This window comes from Peromyscus maniculatus, chromosome 4 (genome assembly GCF_049852395.1).
Source record: "Peromyscus maniculatus bairdii isolate BWxNUB_F1_BW_parent chromosome 4, HU_Pman_BW_mat_3.1, whole genome shotgun sequence".
NCBI classification, from domain to species: Eukaryota; Metazoa; Chordata; class Mammalia; order Rodentia; family Cricetidae; genus Peromyscus; species Peromyscus maniculatus.
Window position 1 is genome coordinate 108,895,076 of NC_134855.1, and position 25,889 is coordinate 108,920,964.

General features: G+C 43.4%; 1 protein-coding gene across 4 annotated transcripts in view; it reads left to right on the forward strand.

Annotated features, from left to right (window-relative positions):
* Positions 1–1,778: 1,778 nt before the first annotated feature.
* Positions 1,779–25,889, forward strand: part of Atrn (attractin) — a 151,679-nt gene continuing 127,568 nt past the window's right edge. For 2 of the 4 annotated variants that reach the window (XM_006984562.4, XM_076570656.1), the window contains exon 1: positions 3,862–4,355. In XM_006984562.4, the coding sequence (XP_006984624.2) occupies positions 3,943–4,355 (413 nt within the window). In that variant the 5' untranslated portion in view covers positions 3,862–3,942. Of the gene's footprint in view, positions 1,911–3,861; positions 4,356–12,497; positions 12,609–25,889 lie in introns of those variants that run through there. The other 2 variants (XM_076570657.1, XM_076570659.1) reach the window with 2 other exon arrangements.

Here is a 25,889-nt window from a genome sequence, read left to right on the forward strand (position 1 = left end):
CATCTTTAAATGGACTCATTCCTCATATGGGAAACCCAATGGAGCTTCCAACAGAGTCTCATTACTATCTAGAACCCTCCCAGTGTGCATTTTTCTGAGCTTTCAGGATCAACCTCTTTCACAGACCACATGGCACCTACTGGTTAGCTGCTGGGTGAAATCATGACATTTATAGTCAGAGAATCAGCGTTCTTTTTTTTTTTTTTTTTTTTTTTTTGGTTTTTCGAGACAGGGTTTCTCTGTGTAGCTTTGCACCTTTTCCTGGAACTCACTTGGTAGCCCAGGCTGGCCTCGAACTCACAGAGATCCGCCTGGCTCTGTCTCCCGAGTGCTGGGATTAAAGGCGTGTTCTACCACCGCCCGGCTAGAGAATCAGCGTTCTTACATAAACTAAAATATAAGGTGATGTTTGGAATACTAAAATATACTGATGTTTTAAATAGTGCTGGTGATGCTTGGGAAAAGCCAGATTGCCAATCAGATAGCTCTTACTAGGGCAACAATTAAGCCTTGCTTCACAGTAGACATACAACAGCTATGTTATTAGCACTCCTACCAAATTTTCTTAACTGGTTCTTATTGTTAGTGTTGTCTTCTTAATGAGATAGGGGCAGGCTGTCCCTCCATTACTTCAAAGCAGATTTAACTCTGGTACAGTTCACATTCCAAGGTTCTCTAAGGGATCAGGCTGAAGCTCAACTCCAATAAGACCACAACCTTGCTCAGCTCTCCTTCCTGAGTTTTCTCCCTTCACTGTGCTTCTTATGGTAGCATTCTCCCAATAAACCATTTCTTCAAATGGTGCTTCAGGCTCCAGTTTTCGAGAAATTGTCTTATTAGTCTATTTTCTATTGCCATTAACAATATCCGAAATAGGAAAATTATAAGAAAAAGGTTGATTTTTGGCCTCTGGGGATGCCCAAGATGTAGTGAGAACCTTGTGGTGTTTCAACCCACAGTGGAAAGAAGCAGGCCAGTGAGTATATGCAGAGAGAAGCAAGAGAAACCCAAGGAAGCTGAACTCACTGTATAACAACCTGCTCTCCTGGGAAGTGATCCAGTGTCAGGAGAGTTAAGAACCCAGGTGGCAGAGGCACTAATTAACCTGTCTGTGTAAGCACTGCTCATAGATCATGTGGTGGTTTGAATGAGAATGGCCCTATCTTAGTGCCTGCTCTATTGCTGTGAAGAAACATCACAACCAAACAACTTATAGAAGAAAGCATTTAATTGGAGCTTAATTACAGTTTCAGAGGGTGAGTCCATTATCATCATGGCAAGAAGCGTGGTGGCAGGAAGGCAGACATGGCAATGGAGCAGTAGCTAAGCACTTACATCCTGATCTACAGGCAGAAGTAGAGAGAGCATGGGTCTGGGTCTGGCATGGGCTTTTGGAAATTAGAGCTCCCCCACCCCCCAATAACACACATCATCCAACAAGGCCACTCTTTCTAACCCTTTCCAAACAGCCTTACAGAGGACACTACAGAAAAAAGGAAAAAAACAAAAACAAAAACAACAACAACAACAACAACAAAAAGGAAATGAACAAACATGAAGACTAGACCCCAGTGTTAGAGCCTTTGGAGGGCTGGGGTGAGGCTGTTGTCTAGCTCAGTTCCACCTGGCTTGCAGGGAATCAACGAGGAAGGTCAGGACCTGAGCTCGGCACTGGCACAGCTATGGGAGCATGTTCTAGAATCTTAGAATTCTGTACTCTGAGGTTAATCAGAGAGGTGTCATAGGTGCATTCCGGGTTTTCTTTGTTTCCCAGAACCAGATGCCCAAATTCTGAAGTATCTGCATAGGTATGCACTCTGCATAGTCCAAGAGTTATGAGGCAAAGTTCTGATTAACCTCTCTAAAGCAAGGCTAAAACAGCAATGAGTTTATCCCTGGATTAGGCAATGGTAAGATTTGTTCCTTATTTATTATTTATTTATTTATTTATTTATTTATTTATTTATTTATTTATTGTTTTTCAAGACAGGGTTTCTCTGTGTAGTCCTGGAACTTGCTCTGTAGATCAGGCTGGCCTCGAACTCACGGAGCTATTATCTGCCTGTCTCTGCCTCCCAAGTGCTGGGATTAAAGCCATGTCCCACCACCACCCAGCCAGATTTGTTCCTATTTTAGATAATACAGACACAGTGAACAATCTTGTCAACTTGACTGCATCTGGGATCAACTAAAACATTTTTTTTTAAAGACAGAATTTCTTTGTGTAGCCCTCACTGTCCAGGAACTCACTCTTTTGACCATGCTGGACTTGCACTCACAGAGATCCATATACCTCTGCCTCCTGAGTGCAGGGATTAAAGGCCTGAGCCACTACCACCCATCTGTGAAGAACTGTCTTAATCAGATTATTGGAAGCAAAAGGACTCACCCTAAATCTGGGCAGCACCTTCTCATGGCAGCTGAGATAACAGGACAGAGAAGCAGGAAACTTTCCCTGTGCCTGCTTACCCTTACTCTTGGCGGCAAGTTCAACTATCCTGTTTCTGTGGCATTAACTCACCAATATTAGAACTGCCTTCCTTAGAATTCCAGTGTAGACTGAAGATCGGCAGCTCTCAAGGAATCCTCTAGGACTCCAGCATCAAACTGGGACTGCTGAGTCCAGCCTTGTGGATGGAGCAACAACCAGACTCTCATCCTTTCTAGTGTGAGAAAGCCATTGTTGGACTATTTGGACTGCATCCTGTAAGCCAACCTAACAAATCTCATATATATATATATATATATATATATATATATATATATATATATATATATATATATATGCATATATATATATATTCATTCCATCAGTTCTGTTCCTTTAGAGAACCCTGACTAATACAGTGGAACAACACAGATGGCTAAAACACTCCAGACGGCTTCTTCACGCAGTGACTGACCTTCCAATTAGGAAGGGCTCACCAGGTTCATGCCCGGGGGTCTTTCCTCTCCATGTGGCTTCTGCATGAATCTTTCCAAGGTGGAAGAGCAGGAGCATCTCAGGGAAACAAAAACCAAAAACTAACAAACAACAAAAAGTTAAGGTTAGAGCTGGAACTGATACAGTATGTCTTCTCCACATTCTTGTACTGGCTCAATGGAGTCAAGGGTCCGGTGTGGATTCCAGGGTAGAGGACCCTACAAGGTTATACTGTTAGGAAGCATGCATCACTGGGAGAGGGAGAGGCCCTGAAGTTAGCAAGAAGGGCGCTGGAGCTGACACGCAAGCTGAAAGTGCTTCGGGTAATTCTGGGCTGTTCTTTCTTCAGAGAATATGCATAGGTCTTGGGGTACAAGACAACTTCAAACTTCTCCCATATTATTAAGGTGTACAGAGACCTGGTCTGCCACCGGTTCAATCTGCTATCAAGGGAGGCCATCTGCTACACATTTATTCAAATGCCAAGTTCTTAACTCACGTGCCATTTCGTTATCCCTATTTCAGAAACTCGAACGCAGTACTACTTCTGCAGGGTCGCAGCTAGCACCACAACCACACCTTTAGGCAGCCTTTTTGGCCCTGTCTCTCACCAAGATGATGTTGGGGCAACGGGCTGATGGGCAGGAGGCATCCAAAGGGTAACGCTTACCGCAGTCACCTTGTCTAGCAGAGCCAGGCAGCCGCCGGAGGGAAGCACTGGTTATCTCGCGGTGGCGCGATGTGAAAAGCAAGGAGCCTCCGCGGCCCGGGAGGTGTTCAGCCGCTCCAAGATCCTGGGACTAATCCAGCTCTGCCACAGTGCAAGCGGGAGGACCGCGGCCCTGGCCCCGCCCCCCCCGCGCCAGCCCCGCCCCCGCCCGCCGCGCAGCCGGAGCCCCGCCCTGGGTATGGACCGGCCGGGCCACCGTCTCCCGGCCCCGCCCAGCACGGCCAGGCGAAGCGGAGCCGGCGTGCGGGGTGTGTATGTGTTCGCTGGGCGCCGGCTCAGCCCCAGGAAGATGGTGGCGGCGGCGGCGGCGGCGGCGGCGACTGAGGCGCTGCTGAGGGGGAGCACGGCGGCGACAGCGGCGCCCGCGGGCAGGCAGGTCGAGCAGCACCGACTCTGCGCCGCGACCGGGGCCTGGAGGCCGGGGCCGCGCGCCGGCTTGTGTCCCCCGTGGGTGCTGTCGCGGGCGCTGCCCTCGCCGCTGCTGCTGCCGCTGCTCTTTTCGCTACTGCTGCTGCTGCCGCTGCCCCGGGAGGCCGAGGCCGCGGCGGTGGCGGCGGCGGTGTCAGGCTCGGCCGCAGCCGAGGCCAAGGAATGTGACCGGCCGTGTGTCAACGGCGGCCGCTGCAACCCTGGCACTGGCCAGTGCGTCTGCCCCGCGGGCTGGGTGGGCGAGCAATGCCAGCACTGCGGGGGCCGCTTCAGGTGAGTGCGGGGGGGTTGGGGGGGTCGTGCAGGCCCAGCCAGACGTTCCAGGCCCCAGGCAGGTGCGGGACATGAAATCGGTAGGGTAGGGCTTTGCCCCACTGTGTCTGATGGTCGCTTGCCTCCTGGGAGCAATGTTCATTTGTGGCCTTGGGGTCTTCCTGTGGTGGAAGGCTGAGAAGGAATGGGAACACTCTGGAGGCATTTGTTGCTGTGGGTTAGATCTGGGTCCTGAAGAGTATAAAAGCCGGTCCCGAAAACGGGTCTATTTAAGATAAACGAGGTATCAAGGAAAAGGTGAGTGAGCCAGTTCTTCAGCACTACCTTTGATCATCCCAAGAGATTGGAGATGTAAGTACCTCGGAGAAGCACAGCCATGGAAGTGACATGTTGGATGGAAATAGAAGGGTAGGGTTGGATTGTGAGATTTTAGGATAGAAGTACCAGTGATTGTCATTCAAAGGAAAGTGATGAAACTAGTTTTTGGGTCTTCACTGTTGGGGGCATATTGGAACGGACTGTCTAGAGAGGAGATTCCTGTTAGCCCTGGATTCTCCATCACATGCAGTTACGAGTTGGCCTGGTTTGAGGCAGAACCTCTCGAAGAGATCACTTATTAATTAATTAGCATTTATCTATTACTTGCTTCTGTTGTGAAAGGATTTCTGGATAATGCACACAAGTAGATCGATTAGCCAGAGTTTGGTGTGGTCCACAAGAAGTTAGGAATACAGCAAGGGGAAGTGTTAGGTACACAGAATCCCAAGTTATAGGAACTACAGGGTCACCCATATCTTTAGCAGATATTTGTTGACTGTTCCCCGTTGTACATGGGAGAGTGAGGATGTGGTGAACATGACAAATAGGGCTCTTGCTCCAATTGATCTTATGTTCTAGTGAGGGATGACAGGCGGTTGACAAGTAAATATGCGAGGGGAATGACCAAGGTGATTTCAGAGAGTAGCCATCAACAAAATACAAACAGGTGGCCTTACAGAATCCTGGCCAGCTTAGAAGCCACTCCTTTGAGTGCTGTTTGATCTGAGACCTGGAAGGGGCACAGGAGCGCCTCTGGAAATGAAGGGGCAGAGAGTATGTGACTGGCTAGGAGTAAGCAGTGAAGATTTAGAGGAGGAAGTGACATTGAATTTGGGCCTTTGAGGATAAGTAGAATTTGCAGATGTGCAGCTGGGGAAAAGATTTCCAGTTAGAAGGAAAGATGCAGACAAAGTGGTGGAGGCCAGAAGAGGGAGTTTTGCTGGTGCCCCTGTAAAGGGAGTTGTGAGGGAGAAGTTTGGAATGTTAAGTTATTGATTGATAATGTCAGATCTTCTAGGGGACTCAGAGAACAGGGACAAGATAAGCTCTTCAGTTTTATGAATGGAGAAACCAAGTAACTTCAGGGTCAGTATTTTGTGAGCTGGTCTTACAGTTTAGAATGTTGTGATTTATGAATCTTGTTAATCTGCACGTATTAATAAGTAAGTGCTTCTGTTTTAGGCAATGAGATGTAACAGTAAGCAAGACAGATCTAATGTTGTTCTTGGGGAACTTCTAGTTTAGGAATAAAAATAAAAAAAAATGGAGCTGGAGTGATGGCTCAGTAGTTAAGAGCACTTGTTGCTCTTGCAGAGGACCTGGGTTTGGTTCCCAGCATTCACACAGTGGTTTATGACAATATGTAACTCTAGTTCCAGGGGAACCTGACCCCTTCTGACCTCCAAGTGCACCAGGCACACATGCAGGCAAAACACTTATACACAAAATAAAAATAATTCTTTTTTCCCCCCACTGAGACAGGGTTTCTCTGTGTAGCCTTGCCTGTCCTGGAACTAACTCTGTAGACCAGGCTTGCCTGGAACTCTAGATCCACCTGCCTCTGCCTCCCAAATGCTAGGATTAAAGACATGCACCACCACCGCCCGTCTGAAATAAATGATTCTTAAAAGTTCTTTAACTTTATTTTAAATCCAGTTATCAGTCTGTTGTAATTTTGCATGTCTGTGGAGGTGAAACAGCAACAGAAGCTAACTTGGTTCAAAGTGAGACTAAGACTCATCTTTCTGCTGAGATGTTCCTGAGGGCTGATGTTGAAGGGCCAAGATGGAGAATGAGTGGTACCATGACAGGTTGGAGAGAGTGACCAGAGCAGAGAGAGCAAGACTGGAGGGAGGGGTCTGGGCTATGCCAAGTAGAGGTAGGAAGTGAATTTAGAATTTTGAACATTCACCCAAGAGTGATGGAATGCAACAGGTCACTCTGTTTTCATTATAGACTTAGAGATTGGAGCCAGAACAGGAATAGCCTTGAAAGTCAGTTGACTTTAGATGGTACCAAGACCAATGGATGGAGGGATCTTCAAATTCTGAAAATCTAGGATACTCTGGTAGACACAGAGTGGGATTGTCTGTATTTTATTGTTTGGAGTACGTGGGTTTATGCTGGGCATTAGAAGTCATGGGCAGCAGATAGAGACTGTTGGTGTAGGTCAGAGACAGTGGTAATGGAGGCATGGTAGATATTTGTGTGCTGGAGAGAAAATGGTTAGGTCTTTCTTTCAGACTGCTTTGTTCTTGGAAGAGAGAGTGATGGTGAGGGGAAAAGTAGATCTTGTTTTGTGTGGTTGAGTGTGGTTGAGTGATGTCATTTACATGACACAGGGACACAGGAAGGCTGAGGTAAGCTTAGATTTATACACACTGAGTTTGGGCTGCTTGCAAGGCATGTTCCTGGCACATGTAAGTGTTGGTTGGGGTCATCTACCTGTAAAAGGGATTGCCAGGGAGAGAAAAAGATCTGAGTGTCTGCATGAACAGGTCAGAGAAGAGCCTTTTAAACAGAGGGCAGGCACTTCTGCTAATGCCTCAGATGCCCTAATACGTTATTAGTGACTGTTACGGACCTTCCATTTGAGCCTGTTCTACTTGTCGTCAGTGTGCTTTCCTGGGCAAACAATTATGCCCGCCTCTGATAATACTAGTATAGTAAATGGCTTCTGGAATGTTTAAAAGAACAAAAGGTCAGCAGTGGTGGCACGCACCTGTAATCCCAGAACTTGGGAGGTAGAAGCAGAAAGATCAGAAATTCAAAGTCAACCTGGGTCATCTGGGCTACATAACAAGTTTCAGGCCAATCTGGCCTTTATGAATCTGATTCAAAAAAAAAAAAAAGGTTAGAGAGTTGCTTCAGTGGTTGGAAGTCCAGACTGATGACCTCTTCTTACCTCTATGGGTCCTAGGCAATACACATAAAATAAATCTAAAACTTTAAAAATATAGGTGTATATGTATTCTGACAGGGTAATCGCAGCTCTTGGGAAGCTGAGGCCGGAGGAAAAGTTCAAGGCCAGCTTCAGCTACATAGTTCAGCTAGTTCAAGAGTAATGCGGGCCTACTTGAGATTGTCGCAGGAATTAAAAATAAATAAGGAAATACACAAAAGGAAGAGGAAGTTACAGTCTTTTAGTTGAATGATTTTTCCTTGGGGGTGTGTAAAGAGTTAAATGTTGCTTTGAGTACAGTAATATGTATCCTGGTTTAACTTACCTCTTTTTCTTTTCTTTTTTTAAATTAAACTGAGAGGCATTGAGTGGACACGTGTTTGACGTAGTTTTGGTTTTCATTGTAGTGCTGGGTCTTGAATCCAGAGCCTCATGTGTGCCGGGTAAAACGCTTTACCACGGGCTACATTCCACTGTGACCATTCTGATTAGAACGGCATCAAGTCAAGGGGTCTATTTTAATTTTGTGTGCCGATGGACGTGTGTGTGTGTGTGTGTGTGTGTGTGTGTGTGTGTGTGTGCGCGCGCGCGCGGAGTTGTATATACACTCAGCGGAGTTGTATATACACAAGAAGATTACTGTGTGGAGGTCAGAAGGTAAGTTGGGTTCTGAGGATTGATCTCAAGTTGTTAGGCTTGTGTGTCAAGTGCTTCTACTCACTGAACCATCTTGCTGGCCCAGGTTTTAAGACTTACTTTTGTAAGTCCTGTGTTAGAAGACTATGTAGGTCTTTTTTGTTACTTGAAAGAAATGTAGAATAATGAAGTGTTAAATTTCACTAACACTATCACTGAGTTCATATTGTGTGCCTGATTTAGGCAAGGATGTAGCACTTTATACTCAGGAAACTCAGTTGTGGTATAAAATTTGAATTATTTTATGTATATAGTAAGTCACTTTTTTTTCCTAAATGAAAGATGATTGGTTATAGAGAATAAGTTAATGGTATTAGTTCAATAAAAATAACTATAGATGGGTAGTTATTAAGGTAATATGCTTTCATTTTTATGTGAATCTTCATAATTCAGTGATCTTTTTTTCTGTTTGTGACATTACTGTTGAAAAATTTCTTGGGTGAATAAATATGCCTCTCAATTTAGAGGTTAAATATATTAAGTGTGTTTGTGAAATTAACATACATTTAATTCTTTAAGTTCCTTCTGTACAAAACTGTTGGAAGATGAAAGAAAGTAATTTAGTGAGTTGGGGCTGCATTAAGACATACCTTCTGAGGAAGAGAAAGAATTTATTGGCATTTATTTTGTGTCAGTGTATACTGTAACAGTAGTGATTGTCACAGCAGCATCTCCCTCCATTTCAATTATTTCTTCACATTTTCCCCCTCAGGCATTGTGCCTTTAAAATGCCTTTTAGAAATCACCCCTTTGAATTCTTAGTATTCCCACTTCATAGGTAGGTAAACTGAGTTTGAAGTGGGCTTTAAAAAAAGACTGCTTGTGTATTAGTGCAGGCCGTTTATATACAGGTGCACATTCCTATCTAGAGGTCAGAAGACAATTTTATGGAATTGGTTTTCTTTCCACGTGGGGTCCGGAGGTCAAACTCAGGTTGGCAGGGTGGGTGGCAGGTGCCTTCCCTTCCTAAGCTATTTCACCTACCCTGAAATGTCCTTGGTTCTTTGTTTGTTTTGTTTTTGCCTTTTTCCATGCTGGGATGGAACTCAGGGCCTTTTACATGCCAGATGTGTGTTACCACTGAGCTACACCAAAGTACAAAGCTTGCGGATTTATTGAATAACTTGCCCAAGGCCACAGAACTTGTGTGAAATTGGAATTTGAACTTAGGCCTTGAGTGATTCTGAAATCCTGCTGTCTGCGATACCATTTGGCCTTTCATTTTTGTCTGAGTCCAGTTACCGTTTTGATCATTCTTTGGAAGGACTGTCTGTCCCAGCAAATGCTTTGAAAAACAAAGGAAGCAAAACAGCTCTCTATAATAGAAAAGATAGCATAAAAGCATCTTACTTGCTAGAAGTTGGCTGCTGGTCCAAGGACAACAAATGCCCTTCTAACAAGAGAGAGGGAATTCTGAAAATAAAATTTGAAGAAAATGGCAAGTTTGGTGTTTTTTGTAATACTTATTAGATAATTCTTGTTATTAATCCAAAGCCCTAACTTTATGCTCATGGACCCAACTTAGTTTTTTTTTTTTTTTTTTTTATCTGTCTTGTTTAATGCTATATTTTCAGAGTTTGGAAGAGTGCTTGGGGTTGAGATTTTCCTGTACATGGCTTTATTTGTTGGGTGGGTCTGGTACTGGCCTGGTACAGCTTGACATGTTGTTTAGGCTGGTCTCAAACTTACAGCCATCCTCATGGTTTGACCTCGAAGGTGCTGAGAATGTAGGTGTGAGTTACCATGCCTAGCTTCTTTATAACATATTTCTTAGGATTCTAATAAAAGTTATTTTATCCATATGACTGATATGTATATCTTTGGTCTTCTGTTTCTCCTGAGCCTCTCTATCTTCTGTCCTTTCCTGGCATCTTTATTGGGATGTTTTGCTGACAGCTTCTCCTGAGCTGAGCCTAACACCAAACTTCATATCCTCATTGAAAATAAAACTCAATCCCTCCTTCCCTCCTTCCCACCCTCCCTCCCTCCCTCCCTCCCTCCCTCTCTCCCTCTCTTTCAGTTTCAGGTCCTAGTTTAGCCAAGGAAAGCCCCAAACTTAGGAGGCTTGGGGCTCTTGACACCTGTTTAAAGTTTGATTAGTCTGCTCCTCCCTGTCTGTCTGCTTCTAGAGCACCTGGCCCTTGACCTTACTGCTGACCTCTGTGCTGCAACCTAAATAACTGGTCTCTCAGACCTGTGACCATCCCACGTGTCTCCTAGAAATGGAGAGATGTGCCATTGTTAGACTCTGAAAACTGTCTCCTTTTTGCAGGGTCTCACTCTGTAGTCCAGGATAGTTCTGAATTCACTGTGACCCTCCTGCCTCAACTTCCCAAGTGTTAGGATTCTAGGCATGAGCCACTGTGGCTGGCAGAAACATTCTTTTAAAGCCCTTCTTTTGGAAGTAAAGGCACTTGTAGCCAAGGCTGACAATCTGAGTTTGATCCACAGGACCAAACAGTGGAAGGAGAGGCCCAGTGCTGGAAAGTTGTTCTCATATGTGTGCCACACAGGGGCAATGTGGCACACACGGGAGCCTCTTTCCCCAGAAAAGGAATACGAATTCACAAAGAACCAAGCAAGACTCTTCTTATCTGCAGAATGGCCTTGAGCATGAGGCTCCCATTCCTTTATACACGTCCCCTTTTCCAGTCAAATCTTTCTACTTTTTGTTTTGTTTTAGGTTTTTTGTTTTTGGTCTCTGCTGAATTCTATGTTTTTGCCTTCCCTTTATAACCTCCCCTCCCCCAGCGAGTTAAAATCCTAACTCAATTTTCAATGGCTTTTCCAGGCTGTCTTTGAACTTCCTGTGTAGCCTAGGATGGCCTTAATCTGCTAGTCCTCTTGCCTGCACCTCCAAAGTACTGGGATTGTAGGGATATGCCAGACCTTATCTTCAGTTCCTTCAAATTTTTAAAATTCTTTAATTTTTGAGACAGGGTATCACTATATAGCCCTGGCTGGTCTGGAACTCACTGTGTAGACTAGGCAGGCTTCGATCACAGATTGTGCTGGGATTAAAGGTGTGTGCCACCATGACTGGTGTATCTTTGATTCTTTATAGAAGTAGTCAGTTCTCCTGACAGCATTACTTTCTTTTAAGATACACCATCAACCTGTTCAGTTCATAGATTATCTTATGAATGATTACTATGTGTTAGATAATGTGCCCTACTGTGAGAATATAAGGGTGAGAATTAGGTCTTGCTTTTCCCTTAGAGAGCCCAGAATTCTAAGTGGGAGATAGCTGTGGGAATAGCCAGTTAGAACTTGAAGACAGAAATACAGGCAGTAAGTGATGCTGGACTAGTTGTGTTGGAAAGACACAGTTTTTTCAGGGCTCTAATAGAAGGCATCACAGAGGAGAGGACCTTAGGCAAATCTAAGAGGTGGAGTGTGATTAGGCCCTCGGAGGGAGAAAGACATTACAGAAGGAATCAACAGTTTTTGCATAGGCAAAGCATGGATTATCATTCTGAGTGCCTTGATTTCCTAGTATGTTATTGTACCACACACTGCTGGCTTATCACAACGGATTTCCTCATAGTTCTGGAGGCTACATGTCTGAAATGAGGTAAAAATAGTGAGTGCACGCCTGCCTCTGAAGACTGGGGGGAATATGTTCCATGCCTTTGTCTTAGCTTCCGGAGTATCAGCAATCTTTGCCATTTCTTGGCAGTCTACATGGTACTGTTACACAGAATCTGTTCCCTTGTGACATAGTCACATTGGTTGTACATATATGACCTTTTCCCTAATCTGAACGTATCTGCAAAGTCCCAAAAGTCACATTCACAGTGACCAGGGTTAGGGCTTCAACAGATATGTTTGTAGGATACAGTCAACCCACAGCAGTTAATGGAATAGGAACGTGAATGGATATTGTTGATGAGGCCAGTGTTTGCATGTGCTGAGGGTAGGGAGTGGAGGCATATTGGAAGGAAAGGAGACTGGAAGGTGACTGGCATGGCTTTTTGTTAACAGCCTGCAGCTTCAGGGTGTGTCCTTGACTGAGGATATACCCACTAGCAAGGCACTCCAATTTTTGGCTGTAGTGACTGTTTGGAGACAGGCATGTGATTTAAGCTGTCTAATCAAAGGGAATCTCAGTACTGGCTGGAGACTTCTCCTCTGTGGTATTTATGAAGGAGAGGCTTTGTCTTCTTTCTGTGGTGACCGGCTGTAGAATGTTACAGCTAATGTTGCTGTTTGGAGAGGAGTTCACCCCACATGAGGTGAATTCCAGAAGTGGGAGGATGCAGAAGAGAAGGTGCTTTAGACCCGACTTCCTGCATCTGTGCCAGGCCTCTCCTGAAGCCACCTTCCAAGTTTGTGAGGTACCACAGGTTTGCTTTTTCCTCAGCCCTAGAGTTGCTGGCTGTCACAGTTGAAACTTTCTGCTATGGCAGGTTTCATCGGGAGGGCGGGCGGGCTAGCCAAGTAGGGTCACTCAGCTCCCGATACTGTGACACATTACCCTAGACTACTTCTGTTAAAGGTCCCCAAGAGGGTCACATAGTTTTACTTACTATAGGTAGAGGCAGGACTATAAATAGACAGAGGGGAATCAGTATATTTATGATCAAACAGTTTTTAATTAAATACAGAAGTGGCTGTGGTTGAACAGGAATTTTGCATTAATTTTTGGTTTTAACATGAACTTGTTTCCAGAAGTAAAATGAAGCTGCAGTTGTACTTTGTGAAATGTTTGTATCTGAATATTTAGCAGCCACTGAGATGAAACTGGTTTCCCACTTAAATAGAACTTTACTATTTTATGTGATTTTTTTTCAAGTGCAGTTTGACAAAAGTGACTTCTGTCTATGGCTTCTCTGCTGTTCGGCATTCTTGCCTTGTGACTTTCTTTTCTCTTCTCTTCCTTACACTTTCAAACTAGTCCTAAATGTATGGGAACACTGACTTGACATTTTCTAGCTTTTCTTCTTCTTAGGAGTGCTTTCTTGTACTTTATTTTCTTACGTTATTTATCCCTTTGATTACTTTTCTTTCCCCCCTTTTTCCTTTTCTCTATTCCTTTCTCCATTTTTTCGGAGACTTAGAGTTGTGTAGCTCTGGCTGTCCATGAGCTCTCATCTCTCTATGAGAGCCAGACTTCTGAGGCTGGTGTCACAGGCATGCACTCCCGTACTGAGGCATTAACTGCTTTTCTTTTACCACTTGAGATCATAGTTTGATTTTAACCTTTCAATTTTTAATTCAGATTTTCAGATTTTTTTTTCTCTCCAAGTTACATTTGAGTGAACATTAGGTCTGACTATGTTATCTGCATATTTACTTGTTTAAAATTCTTTAGTTTTTCGTTTACAGAAATTAATTTTAGTCATGGCTGAATTGTGTACTTTATTTTATTTGAAATGAACAGCATATGGTAGTTATTAAGTGAATGAAATTTGGTTTCATACCTCTTGGTCTTTTTTGTATTCTTTTTTAAGGAGATTTTATTTTTGGCAGTAGTTTACTCAGCCACAGCTTTTCTAAATTATCATCTTTCCTAGGCATGCTCTCCCTAACACGTTGGGCTTGCCCACATTTTGGGCTTCCTTGCTCTTCCCTTAAAGCCTCCCTCCCTCCCTCCCTCCCTCTTTCCTGGCCATGTGTATTCTGTTATCCCCTCCCCCACATCCATGCCGCCTTTTCTGCAGGGCTTTTCTCCTGCTCCTCCATTGTCCTCCTCTGGGCAGTGCTGAGATTTATAGCTTGCTACTCTGAGTTTTTTCTTTTAAACTCCAATAAAATTGTCCTGGAGCTTAAAATTTATTATTATTATTATCATTATCATCATTATCATCATTATTACGTGTGTGTAAGAGTTTGTGCACATATGCGTGGGTGCCCAAGGAAGTCAGAAGAGGTTAGATCCCTTAGAGCTGGAGTTGCAGATAGTTGTGAGCTGTCTGACGTGGGTGCTGGGATTCGAACTGTTGGCAAGAGCCATCTCTCCAGTCTCTGTTCTGTAGTTGTGTTTTGTATTTTTGTTGTTTTGAGGCAGGATCTTACTATGTAGTTCTGGCTGACCTGTAACTTGATATGTAGACCAGGCTGGCCTTGAACTCACAGAAATCTCCTGCCTGTGCCTCCTGGTGCTGGGATTAAAGGTGGGCAGCACCCCCCACCCCCCCATCACTCCCCACCTTCAACTGACGTGGCCTCACTCTGTAGCTCAGCTGCTCTTGAACTCTGTGTATAGCCCAGACCAGCCTGCAGTACTGTGATAACAGGCATGCCCATAAGTCTTGTAAAGGTAGTTTTTAAAAATAAAGATCATAATAGTGATGGCCAGTTTTGTGTCTGCTTGACACAAACTAGAGCCATCTAGGAAGAGGAAACCTCAATTGAGAAAATGCTCCTGAGGCTGAGAGATGGCTCAGCCATTAAGGTTAGGCTCACATCCAAAAATAGAAAATGCTCTTGTCTTAGTTACTTTTCTATTCCTGTGAAGAGACACCATGATTAGGGTAAAGTAAAGCTTTAAAAGAAAGCATCTAATTGGGGGCTTGCTTATAGTTTCAGGTGGTGAGTCTATGACTATCATGGCAGGAAGTGTGATGGCAAGCATGCACATAGGCATGGCACTGGAGCAGTGTCTGAGAGCTTACATCTGATTCACGAGGAGGAGGCAGAGAGAGAAAGACTGGGACTGGTGTGGGCTTTAAAACCTCACAGCTCACGCCCAGTGCCACACCTCCTTCAACAAGGCCATACCTCTTAATTCTTCCCAAACAGTTCCCTTGTCTGGGAACTAAACTTTCAAATGTGTGAGCCTATGGGGGCCATCCCCACCCCCCCCAGACAGGGTTTCTCTGTGTAGTTTTGGTGCCTGTCCTGGATCTCACTCTGTAGACCAGGCTGACCTCGAACTCACAGAGATCCACCTGGCTCTGCCTCCCAAGTGCCAGGATTAAAGGCGTGCGCCATCACCGCCCAGCTGGGAGCCATTCTTATTCAAACCACCCCAATACCGAACCAGATCAGCCTGTGGGCAAGCCTGTGGTGCATATTCTTGACTGAGATTGTTCTGTGGATAGTGCCGCTCAGGGATTGATGATCCCTGGTGCTAAAAAATCCAAGGCTGAGCAGGCCATGAGGAGCAAGCCAGCAAGCAGCACTCCTTCATGGCCTCTGTATTAATTCCTGCCTCCAGGTTCCTGCCCTGACCTCTGTTAGTGATGGAATGTGATGTGGAACTGTAAGCTTAAATAAACCCTTTTCTCCCCAAATTGCTTTTAGTCATGGTGTTTCATCACAGCAATCAAGACCCTAAGACAATACTATAGAGGTGTTTTTTTGGTGCAGAGGGGTTCTGAAAATTTAATCTAGGGCCTTGCACATGCTTAGACAAGTACTCTGCCATTGAGGTACACCCCCAGTCTACAATGTACATTTTAAAGCTTATAATGATATAAAAGAAAATTTATTTTTAGCCTTTAAAAATGTTTTTCATGTTTAATGTGCTTTCAATTATATAAAGAAAAACAAGATTTATAGTTAATTTAAAATGACATTTAATTTAAGATGAAATTTGGCCTGGTGGCATAGGCCTATCTATAATCCCAGCTACTTGGGGCCTAAGGTAGAAATATCACAAGTTCAAGGGTTTCCTGTCTACAAAGTGAGTCCAAGGCAGGCCTAAGTGACTTCAAGAGGAGGGTGTGACTCTGTGGGCACATGAGGTTCTCTCTCTCCCTCAAGCTTGAGGCGGAAAGGGGCTGGAGCTCAGGAGTCATGTTGCCTGCATAGCATGTGCCCTCCCTAGGTTTGATCCCCAGTGCCACAAAGATTTTTATAGATTAAATATATATTAATATTTATAATATATTTAAAATAATATAATATTTATATTAATATAAAATATTGAATTTAGCCCTGTCTCGAAAAACAAAAAAAAATGAATTTGACTCTGTTTCTTCTATTAAAAGTAGGTAATTTTCCTGTCGTAATTGCTTTAAAAATGTAATTTCAGGCTGGAGAGATGGCTCAGAGGTTAAAAGCACTGACTGCTCTTCCAGAGGTCCTGAGTTCAATTCCCAGCAACCACATGGTGGCTCACAACCATCTGTAATGAGATCTGGTGCCCTCCTCTGGACTGCTGTCATACATGCTGTATACATAAATAAATAAATAAATCTTTAAAACAAAACAAAAAAACGTAATTGCTTTAAAAGTTATCTATATTTTTTTGCTTTAACTTACATGATAGTTTCCAAGTATTTGTAAGCATTTTTCTGCAGAATAGCACATTTCCTATTTAGATTTTCCTCCCCTTTTCCCTATAAATGAAAAGACCAAGCCAGCTGTAATTGTCACTTTTTTACTCTAGCGTCGTACATGACTGAAGTCTAAGATCACAGCCATGAAATTGGCATAATACAGTGCATCAACTTTATTTACCCATTTAAAATATGTTTATTTGTTTATTTTCATTTTGTGTCTATGATGTTCTCTTTGCATGTATGTGCACCATGTGCATGCGGTGCTGTTGGAAACTGGGAGAAAGTGTTAGATCCCTTGGAACAGTTGTGAGCTGCCATGTGTGTGCTGCAAATCAAACTCAGGTCCTCTGGGAGAGCAGCAAAGACCAAGCCATCTCTCCAGTCTCGTTTTTTGTTTTTTAATGATATTGTCTCATGTTGTCCATGCTGTTCTCAACTGAAGCTATGTGGCCAAAGGTAATGTTGAACATCTGGTCCTACCTTCTGAGTTCTGAGACTGGAATGCCATTGCATCTGATTTTTTGTGATACTGGGGACTGAACCTAGGGTTTTGTGCATGCTAAGCAAGCTATATCCCCAGCCCTCTGACCTACATCCTCAGTCCTCACCAGTTTTACATGCAGCATGTCTATATTTACCTCATACAATTTTATTTTACTGTGTTTCAATGTTTAAAGATATTTTATTTAGTATCCTATCATGTTTCTCAAAGATAACGATTTATTTACAAGTAAAAAAAAATATGAATGAAATTGTTTTCCTGTGGTCATCAGGCTCTAGGTTGAAGATTTTCTTTTGAATTAACCAACCACTATTGTTACTTTTTATACAATTAAGTAAATCATGCAAATGAAATATGTTTTGTTTGTACCTCCTCCCTCCCTCTCTCTCCTCTCTCCCTCTCTCTCTCCCTCTCTCCCTCCTTTCTCTCTCTCTCTCTCTCTCTCTCTCTCTCTCTCCTCCCTCCCTCCCTCCCTCCCTCCTTCTCTCCCTCCCTCCTTCCTTTCTTGTTTTTGAGACTATGTTGCTCTGGCTGTCTTGGAACTCACTATTGTAGATCAGCCTGGCCTTAAACTCACAAAGATCCACCTGCCTCTGCCTCCTGAGAGCTGGGATTAAAGGCATGTGACATCATGTTCAGCTATTTTTATTTTTTAAAGGTTTTTTTTTGTTTATGAATAAGTATGTACTTATGGGAACTGTGTGGATGCCCTTGGAGGCCAGAAGAGAGGGTGTTGGATCCTCTGGAATTGGAGTTGTGTGAGCCACCTGATGTTAATGCTGGGAACCAAACTTGAATCTTATGGGAGACAGTTACAAATGTTATAGCCTTTCCCTCCAGAGTTTCTACGTAAGTGGCATAATCAACTTACTGGTTTATATCTTGCTTTCCTCTCTGTCATTACTGAGTAATGTATCTTGGAGATCTTTTTTCTACCAGCACTTACTTATATATTTAAAAAATTGTAATGTCTATTTATTTGGTGAGGGGTTGGGGGTGCTGTATGCTTGTTTGGAGGTCAGAGGACAATTTTTGGGAATTGGTTCTCTCCTTTCTTTGTGTGGGTTATGGGGATCCACCTCAGGTTGTCAGGCATGGTGACAAGTACCTTTACTTGCTGAGTCATCTTGCTGGCCCTAGTAGATACTTTTTGAAAGGAGGTCATTTAAGATTCCATTGTATGCCTTAATTATTTAAAAGTGTTGTGTTGAGGTAGTGATGTACATCTGTAATCTTGGCATTGGGAGGTGGAAGCGGGAAAAATCTAGTTTTAAGTCAGCCTGGGTCACATGAAACTCCCTCCCTTTCTCCTGCCTTCCTTTTTGGGTCCTGGTTTGCATATGTGTATGTGTGAATTTTTGTGTGCATGTGTGAGTGAGTGCCTGTGCTTGTGTGTATGAATCCTTTGTGTGCATATACTGAAGTCAGAAGGTGTGGGCAATCTTCTCTATTTTTACCTATTCCTTTGAGTCAAGATCTCTCTGAACACCCAGCTCTTGTTCTCTCACTTAGGCTGGATTACAGCAAGTCTTAGCCATGCTCCTGTCTCTGCCCCTTGTAGCTTCGGTTATAGAGGTGTGCAGGATGCCTGGCTTGTTACATGGTCTGAGACGCAAACTCCAGTCCTCATGATTGCATAGCAAGACCGCTTAACCACTGAGCTATCTCTCCAACCCCAATGAGATCCCCTTCATTCCTTCCTCTCTCCCCCTCCAAACTTCCTTCTTTCTTTTCCCTTGCTTTCTTTTTCCTTTGAAACAGGATCTCACTACATAGCCTTGGCTGGCCTGGAACTTGCTGGGTAGATCAGCATGACTTTGAATTTGTAGAGATCTGCCTGCCTCTGCCTCCGGAGTGTTGAAATTAAAGGCATGTGCCACCACACTGGGCTCTAGACCTTTTCTTAAAGCAAAAACAAATCTTGCCTAGAAGTGCAAACATCATTTTATATATTTGTGGTTTTTTTTTTAGGATTAAATTCTCAGATGTGAAATTATTATTGCACCAGAGGATATGTGCATCTAAAATTTTGTTGCATATTGCCAATAGCTTCCTGCACAGAGATTGTCTGAGATTTATTACTAGCATCAATGAAATTTGCCTTAAGTTTTATGATATCTTTTGCTTTTTTGTGATGCTGGGAATTGAACCTAGAGCATCATGCACACTAAGAAAGTGTTCTGTAACAGCTAACTGCACAGACAGAAAGTTCAACTTTAATTGTGTTCAAGTTTCAATTCAGTTTTCTATGTGGCTGATTCTTTTTGTCTCATATTTGGAGTTCTCTTTCTGTAGCAACCTTGTACAGATCTTTACATTTTCACATTCTGATTGTCCACTTGTAATGCATTTCTATGAACTGTTTGTTTTGATGCCCTTACCTAGTAGTGATAAAGTATGTTATAAAAGATAAGCAGTTGTCTCAGTTCTATTTCTGTATTAATATGCTTTTCTCCTCAAAGTTTTGAAATAGACTCTGTCATAGAACACTTCAGATTTCCCTTGCTTGTTCTTAGGTTTTTTTGTCTCCTAATTTCAATAACTGATACTGAGATTAGCCCAGGGAAATTTGTTGTCTTTATCTAAGATATCATCATCATTATTTTTGAGACAGGGTTTCTCTGTGTATCCCTGGATAGATCCTCCAGTCTCTGCCTCTTGAATGCTGGGATTAAAGGCAGGTACCACCACTGCCTGGCAAGTTCTATTATATTTAATTATGTGTGTATGGGTATTTGCATGTACATGCAGGTGCCCATGGAGCCCAGAGGCAATGGATCTGGAGTTACAGGCAGTTGTGAGCCGTTCTGTATGGGTGATCGGACTTTGATATGCTCTTAGCCATTGGGCCATCTTTCCATCCCCTGTCTTCTTTCTAAAAGAGGTTTAAGAAGACTTTTAGAAGGATATTTTATGTGTTGATTATGTATGATTCAGGAATCATGTATTTCAATATATATATGTATATACATATATATACATATATATATAAATATAATTATAGGCTGATGTTGTTGTGGGGTTCAATCATTTATTTGTGCGTATATGGATGTGTATGCATGAGAGCATGCATGTGCTGTGGTGCATGTTGGAGGTCAGAGGACAGTTTTCCAGAGTTGCCTTTTCTTTTTCTACCATGTGGGTCCTGGGATTGTAAGGCTTGGAGGGAAGTGCCTTTACGTGATGAGCCATCTAACCAGCATCACTTACTTATTTTTGAGACAGGATTGTACTATATAGCCTGTAGATGTTTATTGCTATACTGAGTTTATGTATGTATATATGTATGGATGGATATATGGATATGTATGTGTGAGTGTGTACATGCTTGTGTGTGAGTATGAGTGCTTATATACGTGGGTGGAGGCCAGAAGAAGGCATGGGGTATCTCCTCTATCACCCTTTGCCTATTCCGTTGAAGCAGTGTTTACTGTCTGCTGCCTTTGGAGCTGAGGTTGCAGCTTTGTGAGCATGCCTGGCTTGCTGTGTGGGGCTGGGATCAGAACTCAGGATTGTGAAGCAAGTACTCTTATTGCTGAGCCATCTCTCCAGCTACCACTTTCTTCTTCAAGCATGTTTTGACTTTTATTGTCTCATGGTGTTTCTATATAGATTTTAGAAACATCTTGGCCATTTGTGGCAGGAATATTGAGAATGTGGTCAGGACAGTGAACCTAATCTATGGTTCAGTTTGAAGAGAATTTGAAGCCTTTATAATGTCAAGTCTTCCAAACCATGAACATACCCCTTCCTTTTTGTGCTGAGAATAGAACCCAGGGCCTGTACATACGAGGCAGGCTTTCTAGGATTGAACCATGTTTCCAGCCCCAACTTAAAAATTTAGATCTTAATTTGTCTCTCAATAAGATTTTAGAGTTTTCTCTGCTGGAGTGTTATATATCTCAAAGTATTTGAAAGTTTTTGGTGTGGTTGTAAATTGTGTCTTTTAAATTGTTATTTTCTTTTTAAATTGTAAAATCATATTTGTATGTGTGTGTATTGGATGGGTATAGGGAAGTCAAAGCTTTTAGAAGTCATCCTTCCTTTCACCATGTGGGTTCTAGGATTGAAGTCAGGTTTTCAGACTTGGCAGCCAGTGCCCTAACTACTGAGCCTAAAATTTCATTTTCATTTCTGATTGTTGCAGTGTGAGGAAATTCAATTGTCCTACTCTCTGTCCCCTCCTTCTTGTCCTCCCTTTTGTAGTCACCCTGGACTAAGAGTTCACCCGTGTGTAAGGGGTTGATTTTTCTCTTCTTTCTTTTTTTAAACAAGGTCTCTGTATACAGATCATGTTATCCTAAGTGCTGGGATTACAGATGTGCACCACCATACCTGGCTGGGGAAGTTGCTTTAGGCTTCTGTCAGGATGTGATAAGGCATGGACATGGTCAGAATTGTTGCAATGTGGGCTTCTCAGTCAGGGGACCTGGGGCAGAGATGGAAAGGTAAAGCAAGTTGGAGTTGGGCTTTGATGGACTTTGTGTGCTGTGCTAAGACAGGCCAAAGTTTCTAACAGTTTTGGCAGGGTTAGACTGGTCTTTGAGGAAGATGACAGGTGCTCCTGAGATGGCTGGGTGAGGGAGTTGGACTGAGCCATTCGTTAAGAGATCTTTCCTAGAGACTAGGTGAGGATGGGGAGAATCTAAATTAGGGCACTGGCATCTGCAGTGGGGGAAGGGGAGGGATAAAAATAAAATAGTGTGTAGGTAAAATAGATGAGGGTGAGGTAAAGGATGAGTTTGTAAGTTTCACAACACGGGGTAGAGGATGACAAAATGACTGTAACACGAATCCTAATTGGTCTTAATAAAAAACCCAGAGCCAGATATTGGGGTAAATGTTGAAAGATTAGAGGAAACAAGCCCTGGCCACTTCTCACCTCGCCAACTCCTCAGCCAAAAGGGGAAGGTCCTGTGTCCACGAATCCTCAGACTGAGTGCCCCTGAGTCCTCAGCCAAAAGAACTGAGTTCCTGTCTCCTCCCACCTTATATGCCTTTCTCGGCCCAGTCACATCACTTCCTGTCTCAACCTTCCCAGTGCTGCGATTAAAGGCGTGAGCCATCACTGCCTGGCTCTGTTTCTCTTTTAGACTGGATTGATCTCGTGTAGTCCTAGGTGGCTTTGAACTCACAGAGATCCATCTGCCTCTGTCTCCTGAGTGCTAGGATTAAAAGGTGTGTGCCACCACTGCCTGGCCTCTATGGGTAATTCTGGCTGGCTCTGCCCTCTCATCTTCAGACAAGCTTTATTTGTTAGAACATGTACAAAACACCACCACAAATAACTTAAAAAAACCAACCCCGCAGGACTGGAGATGTAGCTTTGCAGTTGGGTTTGCCTAGCCTAACTAAGCAAGGCCAAGGCTTGATCTCCAGCACTGTGAGGGGAAGGAAAAGGAAAAGAGAGGTTTGATGACTTGAGTGATTTTGGAATAGGAGATAAGGATCTGAAACACGGCATCTAGATGGGAGTTGAGGCTTGAATTGCTAATAACGAAGTAGTAGATGAAGGCACAGAGGCAGTGGGGTTACCTATAGGAGCTCCAAGGAGTCCTCATCTTAGACAGCTGCAAGGAGAGAGGACAGGATTTCTTTTTTTTTTTTTTTTTTTTTTTGGTTTTTCGAGACAGGGTTTCTCTGTGTAGCATTGCGCCTTTCCTGGGACTCACTTGGTAGTCCAGGCTGGCCTCGAACTCACAGAGATCCACCTGGCTCTGCCTCCCGAGTGCTGGGATTAAAGGCGTGCGCCACCACCGCCCGGCCGAGAGGACAGGATTTCAAAGAAGGAATGTAATGTTTTTGCTTTTTATCTCTTGAGGTAGATGATTATTTTTAAGTTGAGGGAGCAATATAACTTTGTGGTATTATACTTTTGGATGAGTACAGAAGAATGTCTTAAACACTAAAGCTCATGGTACATATTTGTAATGTTATATCACTTAGAATACTTGTATAGTACTATAATTTAGGTTTATTATTACTAGTTTTTAGTGATTATGGCATACTTATCTGTTACATTTTAGGACCATTAGCCTGAGTACATTTTCATGATGAACCTTTTTCTGTTTTTCTTTCTTTTTTTTTTTTTTTTTGAGACAGGGTTTCTCTATGTAGTTTTGGTGCCTCTCCTGGATCTGGCTCTTTAGACCAGGCTGGCCTCAAACTCACGAGATCTGGGATTAAAGGTGTGCGCCACCAGTGCCCGGTATGCCTGTATTTTTATTGTAAAGGATTATATCAGGGGCCAATGAAATGGCTCAGTAGGTAAACTGCTTGCCATGTAAGCTTGATGACCTGAGTTCTATACCTGGAACTCACGGTGAAAGGAGAGCACTGTCCCCCAAAGTTGTCCTCTGACCTCTACATACTGTGGGAGCCCGTTCTGGGGTTCCTCGTGGCTTTACTCAGCAGGTCCGAATAGAGGATGATCAGGACCACGGGCCTGAGTGCAGGTGTCTGAGATGGCCTGCACTTGGCTGTGCTGGGGGAGGAGGTCTTTTGCTCCACCCCTTGGCGTCTCTATAAAAACCCTGGACCAGAGACAGTCGGGGCCCGTTGGAATAGGTTCCAGGCCCTCTCGAGGCTATCCTTTATTTTCTATCTGTTTATCTCCACAAGATTCTCCGCTATAAATCCTTCTATCTAATATTTCCTGCTGCTCGCACTCAAGAAAACTCTGGGAAGCTGTGGGGGTGGTGGGTAAACGCCCCACAACATACCACACATCGAGGCATGAGTACCTTTGAGCACGTGCATGAGTACATGAGCATGCACACACACAAAATGTACATACTAATGATAAATAAATACACTTTATAAAGAATTATTTAAAATAATTTTAGTTAAAGGCAAGTGGTTGGAGTAGGACATGGGGTTAGCATTCACAAGAGTTTGGGCTCAATCAGATCACCACTTTCAAAGGTGAAAACTTGAGGATGTGGAAATAATTTTAGTATTAGTGCCAAAATTTAATCACTTAGGTGTAGTTCCCTAGGGGCCATCCACTTTGTGTTCTGAGACGAGATCTGTCACTAGGACCTGGGGCTTGCTGATTAGGTCAGGCTGGCTGGCCGTCTAGCCCCAGAGATCCTTCTTCCTCTGCCTCCCCAGCATTGGGATTACAGTGAGTACTACTCTGCTGACTAGTTTTATGTCACCTTGACACAAGCTACAGTCATTTTTGAGGTGGGAATCTTAGTTGAGAAAATGCCCCCACCAGATTGGCCTGTCTGTAAGCCTGTGGAGCATTTTCTTAATTAGTGATTGATATGGGAGGGCCCAATCCATTGTGGGTTGTCATCCTGGGCAGGTGATCCTGAGGTGTATAAGAAAGCAGGCTGAGCAAGTCATGGAGAGCAAGTCTGTAAGCAACACTCCTTCATCCTGGCCTGACTTCCTGCCCTGACTTCCCTGGATGATGGGCTACAAGCTGTAAAATGAAATAAACCCTTTTCTCCTCAAGTTGATTTTTGTCATGATGTTTATCACAGCTGTATTGCTCTGACAGACCTGGCAATGTCTTTTTGGGGAGGATTGTACAAGGACTTTGTAACTTTGGGTTAGAAAAGCTGATGCACAGAGCTTAGTGAAGTAGCTGTTTGTGGGAAGTTGGAAGATAATGAGAACAATGCAGACTATGGAGGCCTGACCTATGAAGTTTCAGAAGGAAGTTGAGAGTCATGTAAAGATGCTATCAGGGGCATTTGATATTTTGAATTAACAATCACAGAAGTGAAACCCTTGCTTTATTGGACAATTGATATTGGTCAGCTGGGGCTGGATAATCAGCTTTTGAGTAAGAAGAGACCAGCATGATTGAGGCAGAATCTTCTGAGAAGTGTTCCCTGAGAGTCTGGACACAGAAGCTGTAGTCTTCCAGTACGGTAGTCTTGCACAGCATGGTAGGACCTCTTGCTGGCAGCCGAACTTCGTAATGTGTAGAGTGTCCCAGGTGGTACTGATTTTGAAGGCATGAAGGGGTCATGGAAAGGAGCTGCTGCTTGTTTGGCACAGAGAGACCAGGAGAGGCCATTGGTGACTGCACAGTCTTGGTTGATGTTGAAGCCTTGGCATTGAAGGGTCATGGAGAGAAGTTACGGCTTGGTACCATGTAGTGGGGTCAGTCCCTGAAGAGAGCCCAGCTGGGTTGCAGAGACCCCAGCATTTTGGAGCTGCCAGTACCATGGGATGACCATCAAGGACAGCAGTAGCTGTGAAATGGAACCTGCCTGAGACTAGGAGACAAGCCCTTTGGAGCCTCCAAGACCATGATTTTCAGAAGTCTGACCTGAACTTTGCACTGTTGGGCTTTGGTTTGCTTTGATCTGGTTGTGACTGTGCCCTGGTTCTTTCCTCTTGGAATAAGAAAATATGTAACTTATTTTTTATTTTGCAGGAGTCTACAGTTAAGAAATTTTAGAGAGATTTTGGATAGTTTAGAGAGACTATGGACATTTTAGAGACTTTGGATATTTTAAATCTTAAATATGTAGGCACCAAATTATGGTGCACCCAATTTTATAAAAATTATACCACCATTAAAATATACAGATTAACATCAATCCATTAATAGGTGATTTCAGTACTCCACTTTCTCTGATAGGTCACCTGAACAAAAAATAAACACGAGAGTTCATTGATATCACACATCAAATGGACTTAACAGATATCTACAGAATATTCCATCAAAACACCAAAGAATACACATTCTACTCAAGAAAGGAATTTATAGTTCTAAGTGCCTACATTAAAAAAAAAAAATCAGAAATAGCTGGGTGGTGGCGGCGGCGGCAGCGCACATCTTTAATCTCAGCAGTCAAGAGGCAGAGGCAGTCAGATCCCTGTGAGTTTGAGGCCAGCCTGGTCTACAGAGTGAGTTCCAG